Source organism: Babylonia areolata, chromosome 25 (assembly GCF_041734735.1).
Source record: "Babylonia areolata isolate BAREFJ2019XMU chromosome 25, ASM4173473v1, whole genome shotgun sequence".
Classification (NCBI taxonomy): domain Eukaryota; kingdom Metazoa; phylum Mollusca; class Gastropoda; order Neogastropoda; family Buccinidae; genus Babylonia; species Babylonia areolata.
Window position 1 is genome coordinate 16,777,691 of NC_134900.1, and position 17,126 is coordinate 16,794,816.

At 36.2% G+C, this 17,126-nt stretch overlaps 1 protein-coding gene across 3 annotated transcripts in view; it reads left to right on the forward strand.

Annotated features, from left to right (window-relative positions):
* Window positions 1-463: 463 nt before the first annotated feature.
* Window positions 464-17,126, forward strand: part of LOC143299925 (peregrin-like) — a 36,833-nt gene continuing 20,170 nt past the window's right edge. For 2 of the 3 annotated variants that reach the window (XM_076613461.1, XM_076613463.1), the window contains exons 1-9: window positions 464-598; window positions 2,496-3,189; window positions 3,527-4,386; window positions 10,298-10,393; window positions 12,165-12,318; window positions 12,924-13,055; window positions 13,813-13,941; window positions 14,231-14,419; window positions 16,464-16,581. In XM_076613461.1, coding sequence (XP_076469576.1) covers window positions 2,533-3,189; window positions 3,527-4,386; window positions 10,298-10,393; window positions 12,165-12,318; window positions 12,924-13,055; window positions 13,813-13,941; window positions 14,231-14,419; window positions 16,464-16,581 — 2,335 coding nt within the window. In that variant the 5' untranslated portion in view covers window positions 464-598; window positions 2,496-2,532. The remainder of the gene's footprint in view (window positions 599-2,495; window positions 3,190-3,526; window positions 4,387-10,297; window positions 10,394-12,164; window positions 12,319-12,923; window positions 13,056-13,812; window positions 13,942-14,230; window positions 14,420-16,463; window positions 16,582-17,126) is intronic. The other variant, XM_076613462.1, reaches the window with a different exon arrangement.

Below are 17,126 nucleotides of genomic sequence, written 5' to 3' on the forward strand. Positions count from 1 at the left end.
CAAGACTGACCGCAGGAAAAACCGAGAAAATACTGACATAAAAAGAAAACGAAATGGTGGAGGATAACAAGTAAATTTGCTATTGGCGTATCTATGTCATCTGGATTCCAAATAACTTGTTTAAAGTATGTACTAACTTGCCTGATTCATTTAATCGGTGTTAAATCCATAATATCATTGTCTTCGTTCAGTCAGTTCACTGAGCAGACGACAGCCATAGATCTACATCGCAGGCCGAATGGTTGATAATGTGTCGACATGAGTGGGAATCCGATTAACTTTTGTTTAATCAATGTATACCCGGTTTACATAAGAGCTGTTTTATCCATAACTTTGTTGTTTTTTGTGCACAATGATCAAATATAATACTTATTATCCGCCAAGCAGACGACGAAGCCTTGTTCCCGCCCGGAACTCAGCAGCCGAACAAAACAAGCCACGCACGCGCACTGCGGTTGTATGGAGAGGACGCTGCTGTTCTGCAACACTGCTCTTGTTTGGAAGTGTCAAAGTGCTGTAATTTACCGATCAAGTTATGTAATGTGTTTTCTGTTTCACCAACAGATGAAGCATCGTTGGTTCTAGCATCTAAGTGAAGGTAACTTATACATTTTCCCCCTCTGGCTTTGATAGGAACACTGGTTTTATGCCAAATTAGTCGCGGCCTTGGCTGTGTGTGTTCCTTGAAACCGACGCCACGCAGTCGTTGAAAAGTCTTTGTGTGAGGTTCCTTCATTGTAGAGGTTTTGTTTGGCTTATAGTTGTTAGCGTTGATGTTTATTGTGTTGTTTTTAAACATGTTAACTAATTATTCAGGATTAAATCAGTGGAATAAAGGTAGTTTTGTTTGTAAACTATGCTTCGAAGAGAAAGCTTGTCATAGCCGCCATGTTGCATATTTTATGGCGTTCCTCTACTTCCTGTTTATGTCTTGCACGTTTCAGCTTGCTTTTCAACGTTCGTATGTGCTTGGGCATTTTTCCCTATGGCTGAGACGAATTGCATTTCTTTCCTCGTTGTCAGATTTTGAAGACAAAAAATGCTGTCTTGCTGTTACTCTATTTGTGCACTGGGTAAATATTACTGAGCGCGAGTGATAGCAACACGTGTGTGTGTTGTGGGCGGTCAGTATTTTGAGCGGTCACGTGTTAGCGATGCGCTGCCTGCCTCCAGGAGATCGCATGTTGTATCCAGTTTCGAATGTCCCGTCATGCCGTCAGTCGCGCGGACCTTGTGGTTATGTACTGCTGTAAGCCACAAGCTGTGCGATCTCACACAAATGTCCCATTTTGTTTATAGGCTTTATGATTGTGTTGAGCTTGATAACATTGGATTATGTTAAAGCAGAATAATGGCAGGGCATGGGAAGGGAGAGGGTGTGGCTTGGGTGAGTGACCAGTCAGGTTTATCCTATGTAAATCAAGAAAAAAAGATGTAGTGACCGACCTCTCTTCCCCCCTCCCTCCACACAACACACACACACACACACACACACACACACACACACAACACATACACACACATGCATGCATACAGATGAGTGTGCACACTCATAGCAACACACACAGCTACAGGTTAAGAGTTAAAAATGAACAGAGCATTGGATTTTCATAGTTTCACTCAGTTTGACTCTTGACAAAAGGGAAGAGTGCTGCCGTTTTGTTATTGATGAGTTGTTGGGCTAGAGCATGATCCTTGTTTATGTGTACATACAGGAAACAACATGCAGACCAGATCTGTCAGAGCTTGACAAGCATGTTACCTAATTTGAGTGGATGCCTTCTGATACAGTGTATGCATGCAAATGCCTGAGTTGTGTGTGTGTGCGTGCGTGCGTGCATGCATGTGTGTGTGCACATGAGAGAGAGAACTCAAGAACTCAAATATTTTAATGTAGACCAACCTTGGGCCATTGTACAATTAAAGAGAGAGAGAGAATGTATGTGTTTGTGTGTACATGTGTGGATGGTTATTGTATTTACATGGATGTAGGGAATACTCAGGTTGGGATGCTGGGGATGCTTATTCGCTCTAAATATTCCTTGTAAGAATAATATATCTGAGAAGTTAATGCTTCTGAGGCCTTGTATAAGTGGTGGCCTTCAGGATTGCTGGAAAAACTACAGGAAGAACCAATTTATTATTTTTAAAAACGAAACAAACACACTTACACACACACACACACACACACACACACACACACAAAAATCTGAAAACAAGCATAAATATTATACACACCATAATGCAGCACACAGTCAAATCGTGTTACACTTAGCTTTAACATATTCATTAAGTTACACATGAACCAGTAAGTTACACCAGTCTCACACCTCATCTTCAGTTTCATCATCTTCTGTTTATTGATTTAGTTGTTCAGTTATTTGCTCAGTCATTAAATCCACGTACTAATGATTAATTGCTCATTCATTGATTAATTTCATACTTTACTTATTGTTTTTTAAGCATGTTGTAATCTGATGTTGTTTTTTCACCAGGTGGCCTTTTGTGATCGGGGAGGAGTAGACCAGCACCATGGTGTATGATTTTGATGTCAAAGCCTTTTGCCAGAACTTGCGTGCCACGAAGCCACCCTATGAATGCCCAATCCAGAAGTGTGGCAGAGTCTATAAAAGCTACTCAGGGATTCAGTTTCACATGTACAACTTTGATCATGATAGTCCTGACTCACCAGTGCAGACACCGCGATCTGGCAGTAAACCTAACAAGAAAAAGGCAAGTAACAGCAAGTGGCACCCTAGACGAGAACAGAGGTCACCATCACCTCCAGATTTTTTCCGATCACACACCAGAGAAACATTATCATATGCAGATTCTCAGAGGATTGTGGAAATTAGCCTAGAGGGTCGCACACATCGCATTGACATTTATGAACCTTTAGAGATAATATCCCAAGATGAGATTGACAATCAGGACAACACAGAGAAAGAAGAGAAGGGGGAAAAGAGTCCTCAAAAGCCTGCCAAGATTTCTGATCATGGAAAAACTCGGAAGGAGAATGGGTCCACAGTTCCAAACCACACATCTAAACTTCCAGAAGCGCAGGTGAAAGTACTGGACACCTTTATCAAACCCAAGAGTGCTGCAGAGCAGCCATCATCTTACTATCGCTACATCGAGAAGTCGGTAGAGGAGTTGGATGAAGAGGTTGAATATGACATGGATGAAGAGGTTTGTATGTTCATTCTTACTTTCAGTTTCATGTAAATGAAATGATAAACAGGATGTCTATACTTGTATCTTGATTGATATATAAAATACAGTTAAACTTTGCAGTTTTTGTGATTTAAGTGACAAATATATTATATGCAACTTTTTGGTGGCATTATTTATGTGACCTGATTAAAAAGCTTATAAGAAAAATACTCAATCACAATTCTTTTAGGTTTTTTTTATATATTTTTTTTTTTATTAAACTGAAACTTTATAGAGATTTGAAGTATGAATAAAATTCATGTAAATTATAAACATTCTCAGTCTCATCTTACTTTTCTTCTAAATTATTCAGGATCATGCTTGGCTGGAACTGATGAACGAGAGGCGAAATGGAGATGGCACAAACACCATATCTCAAGAAGTCTTTGAGACTCTGATGGATCGCTTTGAGAAGGAGGCTCATTTCCAAAGCCAGACGAACGGCAAAGATCATGGCACTTCCATCGACGAAGATGCAGTGTGCTCCATCTGCATGGATGGAGAGTGTCAGAACAGCAACGTAATCCTCTTCTGTGACATGTGCAATCTGGCAGTGCATCAGGAATGTTACGGTGTGCCCTACATCCCTGAGGGACAGTGGCTGTGTCGCCGCTGTCTGCAGTCCCCATCCAGGGCTGTAGACTGTGTGCTCTGCCCCAACAAAGGTGGAGCTTTCAAACAGACTGACGATGGGCGCTGGGCTCATGTGGTGTGTGCACTCTGGGTTCCAGAGGTTGGGTTTGCCAACACCGTGTTTTTGGAACCTGTTGACAGCCTGCAACGTATTCCCCCTGCACGAAAGAAGCTGACCTGTTACATTTGCAAGCAGAGGGGCTCGGGTGCCTGTATCCAGTGTCATAAAACAAACTGCTACACAGCCTTTCATGTGACTTGTGCACAGCAGGCAGGGCTGTTCATGAAGATTCAAGCCATTAGGGAGGGTCCCAATGGTGGTGTCAGTGGAGTGACAAAGACAGCTTTTTGTGATGTGCACATGTCGCCGAACAGTGAGTGGACTCCCATGCTGGCAGATGATGACAGTCCAAACAACAGTATTTCAGCCAAGGAAGCCAAAGCCAAATCTAGAATGAAAATGCGCAAGGCAAGGAAAATTCTAGCGGAGAAGAGAAATGCCGTCCCTGTTGTGTCTATACCAATTATACCTCAAGAAAGGTAAGACTTTTTTTTTTCAGTCAACTAGTTGCATGATGTCAAAATTTTAGAGTCTGTAACATTCAATTTATAACTTAACAGTCGGTGCTGTTCACCATCCATCTGTCTCTGTCTCAGTGCATGTCTCAGTTGTACTGTCAGTCAGTCTCAGTCTCTCTGTAGTCTCTTCTTTGTAGAACCCCCAAAATAACTAGTTAAATAAGTCAGCTGTTGTTAATTTGATTTCTGTCCCATTTTCCATTTCTCTTGTCCCATTTTCCATCTCTCTTGGTCTATCTGTCTCAGTTGATCTTTCTCTTTCTCATGGTACTGATTTTCTCTCAATTTCTGTCTTTTCTCTCTCTTTACTGTTACTATTATTATTTGAAATTTTTTAAAGCCAATTAAAGTAATGCTTTTTCAAGATATGCAAAGGAACAGAAACTGAGAAAGGGACTATTTGAAAAAAACAAATTGCATTTTGGTTCTCATTTGATAATGTTGATGTGACTCTTTAAATGCAATCAGTAAATCATGTTTTTGTCATTCCAAGTTCTTGGAGGGATTGTGTCTTGTAAGACGTCTTGTCACTGTGAGTGTGATTACTCAGTTTACTGTGAATGTCTGAGTGTGCATTTGTAACGTGTGTGTGTGTGTGTGTGTGTGTGTGTGATTCTGTGTGTATGGTCATTCTGTGTGTATGTGTGAGTGTGTGTGTGTGTGTGTGACTGTGAGTGTGTGTGCGTGCATTAGTTCAGTTAAAACAAGAATGGGTGTGTTTCTCTATGGAGTCAGTAATTTGAGTAAATCATTATGTTGTACATTTTTTGGAGAGGTTAGTGTCAGTCTGTCAAACTTACTGTGAGTGTGAGTGTATGCACGTGTGTGCGTTTAGTTAAATTCAATACAACTTCTTCAAGTTATTTGTTATAAGCCGAGCCAACCACACAGAGCTAAAAAAAAAAAAAAGTGCACAGGGATGTGTCGTGTGTGTCTGATCATGGTATACTAACAATAGTACTTATACAATGGTTTAGTAACCAAGATAGTACTCACCAAGATAATACTTACCATTGTAGTAACATTGACATTTTCTCAGGAACTGTTTAGTCTGTCATCAGAGAAATTGGCATTTTCTGTCTTTATCCAAAAAACAAAAAAAGAAAGAAAGTGGCCTTTCCAGTTCTGTCATCTCCATCTGACTGGCTATTCATTGCAGTGTAGTCCATGAATTTGCAGTTTATTTTCAGTTACCAAATTTGGATTAAATCATTAATTGATAAACAAATTCTGTTGATAAAAGATGAGTTAATGGAATCAGTAGCTTTCAACTAGTTCAATCAAAATGTCAAAATCTGGGATGCAATGGGGAATTTGTTAAGAAGTGAGTAAATAAACTATTAATAAAGGTTCCTCACAGTACATCATAAAAAAGCAAATGAATTCTCAGACTGATTATGTTTATCAGAGATTCAGTAATTGATAATTATGTTGTCAGTTTCTGTGAAGAATGGATGGTCACAAATTTCTGGGCAATACCAAAGACATTACAGTAAACACTAAATGGCTTATAAATCAGAATCAATTTTCTTTTTTGAAAAAGGAATAAAATATGTCAACACAGAGTTGATACACAGTCATAGAGTATGTTTTTGAAAGTTTATTTTAAAACTAATCTTGTTAATTTTTTACATCCAGCTGGAAAGCATTCACAAAAGATAGTCACTATCTTTCATGTCTATTATTTGTGAAATTTAATCAGGTTCCAGTTTGTGATCATGTTTGTAACAGAACAAGCATGCATCTTTTCTTGAAAAAAGAATATAAATGCCTTATTTGTGGTGGAGAAGAAGAGCCTGAAACAAATTAAAAAAAAAAAAAAAATTAGAATGCTATGTAATGTATTATGGCAAAAATCTAATTGTAAAATGTGTATTCTGTATGATTCTCCTGAACTTGTCATAAGCCGAGCCAACCACACAGAGCTATATTTAAAAAAACAAAAAGAAAAAAGAAAGCAAAAAAAAAGGGTTGGTGGGTGGGTGTTTTTTTGTAATTTTTTTTTAGAAGGGGGGAGGGTATTGTGTTTGTAATTTTCTGGGATAAATTCTTAAAATTCCATTAAATACATTACAGTACAAGCATACATTTCATGGTCTTCTGACATATTCTTGTGCTTTGGAATGATAAAAACTATTTTAAAAAAACAAAACAAAAAAAACTACAGAAAATATGAAACCTAATTATTAAAAAAAAAAAAAATTACTGTGGAAGGTTGTTTTTTGTTTGTTTTTTTTAAAGTTTTTTTTAATCAGTTTTAAAAACAAATAAAATGCCAGAAATTGGTTATATAACTTTGGAATTGAAAACTGCATTTAACATTGGTTTTAGTTTTTAGCCAATTTGTTATTTTGCTTCTTTTTTGCTCCCAGTCTGTACATTGAAACTTATTATTTTCTTATAAATTTATGTAACTAAACAGGAAAAATAGTCTGTGAACTTTCATTAAACTTAAAGCAAAAAACAAACAACAACAAAACAACAAGAGTTTCATCTTCTTTTCAGATGAAAATAACTTGAAGATCAGTAGTGGTATATGGTAACTATTTAAAAAAAAAATCTTTCTATAGGATATATATATATCTTTATTAAAATAACTTTAGAGAGCAGTGGTAATTTTGTAAAATTGTTATACTTTGTCTTTATTTTTATGGAAGTATACATCAAATGTTAAAATACAGTGTTCAACTGCTGCACAACAGTTTTGACAGTTGCCACTGTGCTGTAGTGTAAGTGGGTAACTTTGCTGTGAGATGATACCCTGAGGAATGGGAATGGAAAGTGAACTGAAAGAAAATATTAAGTGTGAAGTGTACATTCTGTTCATACACATGTAGACAACGTGTTTACTTTCCTTGTATGGGAAATAAAGCCTTTAGAGCATTATTATTATGTTGTGAACAGAGCTTTGCCAGTGGGCATGTTTTATGCTTGATATATTAATTACTGAACTTGCGGACGGCTAACTTTTCAGTCATATCTTCACTCTAGTTATGTTAAGTTGTAATCAGTAATTACTAAAAAAAAAAAAAAAAAAAAAAAAAGTTTATGATATAAAAACAACAATTTTTATTTGATTTATTTTTTTGATTGTTGTTCTTGCTGTAACACTGTTCTTATTAATGTTTATTATTATTATATTATGATTATTTTCATTTTTTATTTTTCGTGATCAGATAATATCATTTTTCCTTTTCATTTGTTCAAATTGTTGTGTTCCCCACTATTGTTTGTTTTATTCTTTTATATAAGATCTGCATATCCTCAAATATCCATTCTAAAGATAAGTAATTTGATTATTAACTTGAAGTTTTCACATTTTGATTGTTCAGTATTATAGCTATAACTAAGAATCAGGGATCAACTTCATTAAATTTGAATTGGAAAAAAGTTCATGATGTCGGTATCAATACTATGAAACACGTTCTTAACTTGATTAAATGGGAAAAAAAGTTATGATGTCAACTGGTACCGATCAGAAGCTGGCATTGTAATGTCATCAGCTTTGTGCCTTGGAAAAAAGTTGATTTTCTTTACCATTTTGTATAATATTTTTTGTGGCATTTAATAATAATGATTTATTTTGGTCAACATGTCATGAGATGCATAATAAAAAAAATAATAAAAAAGCCCACTTTTACTCAGACTCACTTCACAGAAAGTGGCAAACTTTCAAGCCAACTCAGCTCGTTTTGCTAGATTTGTGAAGCATTGATAATGTGGGACATTTTTTTTCTACTTGTAAATGAAACAAGCAAAGTGTACAATCATGCTAATGATTTTAAAATCATTTCCACTAATTGAAGTAATTCCATTACCAAACAGCAATACTTTTTGCTAGTCATTTATTTAGATTGATATTAAATATTTGTACAAAAAACCTAAGAGTAATTTCAGTGACACTGACAGTCAGATCAGAATTGAAATGAAGTTAACAGGTAACTATTTTAATTGTCAAGAACATTTCATAATGGAGCCATCTATCTACTGTTATTATATCAATATATGATGTAATTGAGTGTAATGATTGAAAAAAAAAATCTTTTTGATATCCTCCCATTTTTTTAGAAGGTCATGTCTTTGCTCTACACAAAATGAAAAGAAAAAAATGTGGAATAGGAAAACTGAGTCCGTAATATTAATTTTGCATCATACTTATGAAGATTTTTTTTTTTTTTTTTTTTTAATCACCAATGAAAGGTATTTGCAATACTCTCTCTTTGTATAAGAAGGGAAACTGCGATGCATGCTGGGAGCCACCCAATACCCCCGAAAACGGAGTATGGCTGCCTACATGGCGGGGTAAAAACGGTCATACACGTGAAAGCCCACTCGTGTGCATACGAGTGAACGCAGAAGAAGAAGCCACCCAATGACACAGGCTGGACATTGGTCACTCGGCCACCAACACCGCGCGAGCGGCGATCTTCGCGAGCGGGCAGCCCATCGCGAAGTTTTCCCTTGTTATACAAAGCTCGGTAGAAGAGAGAGTATTGCAAATACCCATATGTGTAAGCCATTGCACAATAGTGCAGAAATTATAATTTTATGTTGTTACACTTTAAAAGTTTTCAGTTATATGCCATCAGAGACAGTTATAAATGTATTATAAATTTTTAAAAGGTATGATGATACCTAAAGTATAATGGACAGTTCTGTTTTAATTTTTTGCCTTGAAAACTTAACAAAAATATGTTGAAGAGTAATGTTTCCCCTCTCTCTATACTTTATGAAGTTTTTACTTTCTAACTTAATCTCACTGTTGACAACATAAAAATCTTAAGTACAGTTGAGCTGCTGTCTATCCTTCAGGTTGAAATCTTGTGAAAGTTCTGTAATTCCATAGATTCCAAAGCCAGGCAGTGGAGTATACCCACCATGTTTTGCTTACAATATACTGTATAGTATGATTATAGTTGTTTTTTTTTTGTTTTTTTTTAAGTGCATTGTGTTGTTTCAAAGTGAACTGAATGATAAAAGACACACTTTGAGAAAAACTAAAAGTTTCAACTGTTAAAGTTTGTTATGTTAAAAACAACAAACTTTGACACTATAAATAATACAGTGACTATACCACAAATACAGTATACTTTTGGAAGCACCATTTTCATATATATATAATCAGTACATTTTGCTTACACAGTTACCGAGTTGAGCATAGGAAGTTCCATAAGGCTTCATATAACACCAGTTATGACTTCATCATAGATTTCAAGATTAGCAGATGGTTGAATACAGTGTGAATGATTAGAAATCAATTGAATAATGTGTCAGAGAGTCTTGTCACAAGTTGTCAGTCTGAGAAAGACGAAAAAAAAGCCGCTAAGTTTAGCTTCAACTGTTGAGACAATAAAAAAAAACAACAACTAAAAACAACCACTGAACCGGTAATAATATTTACAAAATTTGTTTTTCTAAGTAGTGTATGCTTGCATTAGTCATTACTTGCATCAAAAGCATCCTTTATGCACATGAGGTGTGTGTACCCCATCAGCACATTAATCACACAATCTCAATCTTGGCTGCAGGCCCCATGTAACCACATTGACAAAAAAAAATGCTTCATTGAAATAACACATCATAACTCATTGAGTCATTTAGATTTACTGTTCATCATTCATTTCACAAATCACTTTAAAAAAAATTTTAAAAAAATGTAAGAGAGTAAGACTATCATCACTATGTACAGGTTCTATTTATTTGTCTTGGCTGCAGGCCCCATGTAATCTCATTGACAGAAAAACTGCTTCATGGAAATTACACGTAACTCATTTACTGATTTACCATTGAGATTGCTGTTCATCAATCATTTCACTCAAGAAAATTTGAAAGATAATGATGATAATTTCTCAATGTCATTTTCTGGTTTCAGTTTAAAGGAGGTTTCAAAACATTTGGACTGGTCCAATATATGCTACACCAGATCTAAAACAGAACAAAACAAAAAAGGCAGATGTCTGACCAATGCGTAAGTTTTTTAGTACCCAACGCGCTGGTCAGGCCATGAGAGGCCACAGAATACTACATGTTTGTGAGTTGTTATGTTTCAGTGTAACGTCGTGTTACCATGTTCTGTCATCTTGTGTGATCTGTGTATTGTATGAAGTTTTGTTGTACTCACTTGTAGAACTTTTTATTTTCAGTATGGGTACATACTGATGTAGACATTAAATTTGCAGAATTGTATTGTAAAGTACGTGTGAATGTTGTGTTATTTGAATTTCGTTGAAATTGTTATGTTATTAAATGTGTGTGGACTTTGTTACTTCACCTTCAATGAAAGAGGAATCCTCACACCCCAATCCCTTTTTTGGCTCATGTGTGTGTGAACAAGTAAGTACATCTGTGTAACAACCCAGTTTCCCAGTTTATTGCTGTATTTGTTTGTAAAATAAAATTATTTTTTCATAGAAGTTTATTTTTCTGTATTTGATAAATTAGTAGGAATTGAATGTGATTCATTAACTATGATAAAGGCTTTTCCTCTCTTGTTTTAGATATAATGTATTAATTGCATGCAGACAAGACCCATTTTTTCTCTTTCTTTGTTCGTGGGACTCACTCTCCCATTTCTTTTGGTTTAAATTCCCCTTTCAAAGATTTTATGTTGTCAGTTCACCCTCCCTCCACCCATGTGGACAGAATAACTGGTAAGAAATTTAACTTGTAAAAGTGCAAAGAATAACACAATCATTGAGGCAGCTTCTTTATTCTACAAGGTTCATCATGGAGTCATTCTCCCTTGTGATTGCCTTCACTAGTTTATTAGACTTTTGATGTTCTTTCAAGGACACAGTATCTCAAGGACTTTATTTGGCAGTTTGCTGATTACAAACAAAAGTAACCTGGACATGGAAGAAAATAAAGGACACCTGTATTAGAAAGAGACCTGTTTTGGACAGTTGTTTTGTCTGTAATGTTTAGCATTTTATTTCTTTCAACTTGTTTTAGAAGTATGTTAAAGAAATAAAAACAACTGAAAGTTAAATGTGATCGATCCTTAATCTGTGACAGTCTTGACAAAAATGACACTATACATGGATTTAACATATTGGTTCTTCTTCACTGAACAGTTTTTATACAATTTTAAAGTTTTTATGTTTTTTTTAACACAGAAAAAACACCTTTCTTCTCAATAAACAGGGTTGTCAAAAGAAAGGAAGGAAAAAAACAAAAAACGAAACAAAAAAACAACAACACCTAAATATCACAGTAGTTCAAAAAAGAAAAACAAAACTTTTTAGACTCCGTCAGGTACAAAATTATTATTTCCACTTCCAGCAAACTTGGAACTGTTTTTTTGCCTTGTGTTTGATGTGGCCCTATGCGATTGGCTCGGCTTTAACATGAAAAGTAATCAATGAAAATATCCCGTGTCCAGCCCCTCTCTATCCAAAGCTCTCTGCATGCATGCATGCGTGCGCGCACATTTGTTTGTGTGTGCGTGTGTGTGTGGATCTATCTGTATATTATCTCTCCCTCTTTTGCTCTCTCTCTCTCTCTCTCTCTCTCTCTCTCTCTCTCTCTCTCTCTCTCTCTGTGTCCCTAGCTCTTTCTCTGTGCTAAATCAAATGTAAAGTACACTGTGCATATGGCATGACCATTTGCAAGTTCTGTAAGATAAGGTGTGTAGAAATTAGAATGTTTGTCTACAGGAAAATACTGGATAAAATTAAATGTGTGGAAGCTGCAGGTATATATGTGATAATATAAATTGTTTTTCTTGCTGCTTATTTCAGACTAAGCAAAATATCTTCGTTGGTGTCCCTTACGAGGAAGGACCAGTTTTTAAAGAGACTCCTCAGCTATTGGACATTAAAGAGACAGTCTCGCTTTGGTGTGCCATTGTTGCGGCGCCTACAGTCAAACCATATGAACAGAAACAGAGAACATGTGAGTCAAAATAGTAGAGTCCCTGGTTGCATGAATGATGAAAGTATTGGAATAATTTGAATTAATCATGTAAATAAAATGACTGCATAAATTTACATGATTTTAGGTGCTTTTCATATAATATAAAATCATATTGTAGATTATTCATGCAAATAAACAAATACAAAAAAAGAAAAGAAAAAAAAAAGGAAAAAAAAAGAAGTTTCCTTCTTGTAATGAGTTGTATGTGGTGTTATGTCTGATGATATTAATAGAATTGTATTAATTATTTAGAAGTTTATAGAACATAGCATGTTCTTATGTACTGTTCAAATAAATTAGCACACAATAATACTATAGTAGCATGAAAGACCTTGTGGCTTGTATAATGTACCATTGAAGATTAAGTAATCATATGTAGTTGTCCAGCTTGACAGTTTTCCATTGAGGTGACTGGATGGCATTCAGGACAGGTTCTGTATAATTTACTAGTAAATTTACTAGTTGGGGAATATTGAAAGTATAGTTTTGTAAATGTTTTAAGTTACTTTTTAAATAAGGGAATGTTGAAAGTATCGTGAAGGTATGATTTTGTTAATATTTTGCATTAATTGTTTTCATTTCAGCTGAAGAATGACAAGCAGAGCAATGCTTTGAGGGAACAGTTGAAATACTGGCAACGACTGAGGCAAGATCTGGAGAAAGCCAGGCTGCTGGTGGAACTTATAAGGAAAAGGGAAAAGATCAAACGTGAAAATGTGAGTACAGGAGAAAGAAAATGAGGCGTGACGGTGTTTGCTGATGTCATTCTTTTGTTTTCCTGTATGATGGATGAACAAGCTGTTAGAGTGAAACTGAGAGAGAGGTGAGTTTGGGGATGGGGATGAGGAAAGAAATAAATTCTTAATTCTATGATATATATGATTACTGCCCACCTGCACATTCTTTCCACAATATGTGTTGTTGTTTTTTGTTTTATGAGTTTGTAGAGTCAAATTTCTCTTCACAGCAACAACAAAAAATGCAGCGTGTAAGTGGCAGCAATGTAACCGATCACTTGTGTGGTGAATAAAGTGACAGATTGATTTACATTTATTTTAGACACTAATAATGTTCTTTGCCACTATCACTCAAGTCTTGTATCAGTGGTATATATATCGATCTGTCCAGCCATGAGAAATACAGTTGCTGTGATTATGTTTGCAGTCATTTTTACTGCAGTTTCTGGCTTTACAAACAGCATGTCTTTCTTTAATGGAGACTTGTGCCAGTGGAACAGAATACATTTAAAGTAGCAATTTAATAATGTAATCAGTGCACATATGAAGAGTGCATGTCACACTTGTTAGGCATTCATGAATGCATACACCACCACACGTATACTCTTATGTATGCACATGTATGCATTCAATGCCCCTCTTCCCCACACAGTTCAAGCACACACGCATGCACACACCACACATATATATTTGATCGTGTTTACCATTGAGTTTGTTGGGTTTTTTTTTTATACAGCTGCGTCTGCACCAGCTGTGTCTGGAGCACCAGCTGCAGCCCTTTGCATTGTTGCTGCGTCAAACACTGGATCAGCTGCAGGAGAAAGATGCTGATGGCATCTTTGCTGACCCTGTCTCTCTGGAAGAGGTAACTGGCCACTTGTTTGTGGATTTTTAAATATTTTTTTTATCTCAGATCTTTCTCACTGTGCATGTGTTGTAAATGATGAGCAGTTTTACTGTTTGGTTAGCCATTGCACGTGTGTCTACATATTTGTACAATTTTGCATTGGCACAACAAACCAGCCACACACACACTCAAACATGTGCGCATGCATGCATGCACACATGCACACACACTTGCACACTGTACCACAATTGTACTATAATTATCACCTGCTATGTTGAATGAATTTACTGCTTTGTTGGTAAACCAGGTGCCAGATTACTTGGAGTATGTGGACAAACCCATGGATTTCTCTACCATGAGGAGCAAGGTGGACGGCCATGAATATCGCTCATTGGAAGAATTTAGCAGCGACTTTGATCTCATTGTCAGCAACTGTATGAAGTACAATGACAATCACACCATGTTCTACAAAGCTGCTGTCAAACTCAGAGATCAGGTAAGCTCATAGTCTTTCATTGGTGTTAACAGTTGGGATATTGAGATTTATATAGTGTGTTCTGTTCTGTCTGCTGCTGTCTTTTTTCTGATGAGGGCCAGGCTAACTGTTCTTCATTATTCTGGCATTGTTCTAAACCTTATTGTTTGTGTATACATGTCATGATGACCCAGTGTACAGAACTGAATGCACATCTTGTACTTGAGTGTTTCGTCTGTGCACTTAACAATACACATGCTGATACACATGTGTAAGGGCATGCTTTCAAGTCCACACACATGTGCACATATTTCATGCTCTTGCATACAAATGGATTCCATTTTTCTCTCACAACTAGGTCATATTAGTAAAATTATTGAAAGCACCATTGAATTTCTTGGAGGGGCAGTTGAAGCAAATTCTTTTCAAACTATTTTTTTCTTCTTCCAGAGTTCTTAGATTCCTTTCAAATTGACATTTGTCCTTCCTTGCTTACAGGGAATTGTCTTCTTTGATGTAATTTTCTGGTGATAGGAGTGGTGATGAGGAATACAGTATTAAACACACATATATACAGGTTGAGGAATTGTGACCATCGAGATGGTAAAAGTTCATAAAAATAACTATATAATTTATAAACCATTGATTCATTATTCATTTAAAACAGCGACGACTAACAAATTTTGGTTTGTGAGTAAGTGTAAAGTTTGAGATTTTATTTCTTGAATACATTCAGTTTATTCATGTTCAAGAATTCAAACAATTGCATTTTTTATAAACCAGTTATAAGAATTTGAACATTATAAATCAAGTCTCAGTAATGATTGTTTTGATGAAAACTATTTGAATGACCTATTTTGTGATTGAAATCATGGCTCTGAATTTAGAAAAGTAGCAGTAATGTCTCATACCTGTTAACCAGATTATCCCCATCTGTGTATGAATTTGGTAAAGTGGGCTGTTTCTGACTGTGAACATAATGCTCTCAACTAGATGAACAAGGTGGAACTAGTCAGATGAAAGGCAGTTTGAGAATCTCCACCTTCAGGGTCCATGTTGATTCAGTGGGTGAATATGTGTAGGCATGATAGACTTGACATATACAGTTGCTGACACAGCCTAAAGGGATATTTAACCATTTGTTACTCAGGTTTTAGGGTGATAGTTGTATAGCTTGTTGATAGGGTGTATAGCTTGGAGCAGTACCAGTGTTTCTGTTACTTGACGATGATTTGGGCTTAATGTGTCATACATCTGTTGTACCAGACGTTAAGAGATAGGTTGATCAAGGAATCTGCTTCTGTGCTTGCATGCCAGGGGCAGTGTTTGACTTATCTTGAAATGTGTAGACATCTTGTGGCGTTTTGCTTTTTCTTTTTTTTTTTTTTTTTTTTTTTTTTTTTTTTGCTTTTTTTGTTTTTTTTTTTGCTTTTTTTGTTTTTTCCAGATTCCACTCAGCAGCCAGGAACACATATGTGATATAATATTTTAAAGTCATTCCTTATGTCTTGAGTCAAAAACTTTTGTATTCATGGGCTGCTTGATCCTCCCAGTGCCCATCCATAAATTTAGATCCCATTCAGTTAGGCATCTGTTTTAGAATCTTCCCATATGAAGTTTTTCTGAGTAAGTTGCACTTTTGCAAAAGTTTGATTCTTGAACGTCTTGTCTCTTTCAATACTTGAAAGTTGTGGCTTGTGCAGTCCAAATGATGACCATGTTTAAAGTGCTCAGTTTCTGAATGCTGTCTTCCTTAGTGATAATCTTGGTAAACAGGCTGGGTAAGAGGTTTTGTAGTGGCATTCGAACTTCCTGGCAGCTGCCTCTTTGTTTTGCGTATCCGCTGTCAGGAGCCAAAGGGGTCATTGACTGGGATGTAAAGAACTCCAGCATGTAGCACTCAGGCAGCCACACTAGAGGTCAAATGTTATACCTGGTACTTGGTTTAAATTCCACGGGCCCAGAACCTGAACTGTGTAGGGCCTGTAGCCTCCACACTTAATTGATGATCATGGGCCATCAGCGGAGCCACTGCAGTGTTTACTATGTGTTTACTTGTGCTCAGGGGGGAGCCATTATCCATGCTGCACGCAAGCTGGCAGAGAGAGTGGGCTTCGACATGGAGACAGGTCTACACTTGCAACAGGCACCTGCACCACAGGAGCCAGAAAACCTGGAAGACTGTTAGTATGAGACTATAAGCATAACCTGAATTGTTAGTCAGCAAATTTAAGTAATATCTTGTGTAAATTAAACATAGTTTAGCTTAGTTTCTGTCTGATGCATTGAAATGACAGAGAAGAGAGCCACCTGTCTTTTTGCTGGCCTGCAGCATACAGGAATCAGACCATTTAATTTCAGTCTTTGGTGACAGAAAGGTGTACCAGGTTTTTACAACAGGCTGTGGAGTTGGGATTTAATGTTACTTCATAAGGTCTGTAGCTTGTCATGAATCTGATACTGATTTAAATTTATACTGTTTCAGTAGTTTGGTCTCAAAAACTCATTGATGAAGAAGTTATTAACAGCTTTAATAAAATAGAGCACATTTGAGAAATTGCTTGAGAACTCACTTGAAGAAGGTTAAGCTGTTTCTTCCATATACTGTATTTGGAAATAATGATTGGTTTTAACAATAAAAATCAAATGCTTGGTGCAGGTAGAGTTTTGGGGGATGCACACTGTATATGGATAATATAAGATAATGACCTAACTTAACTCTCTTTCT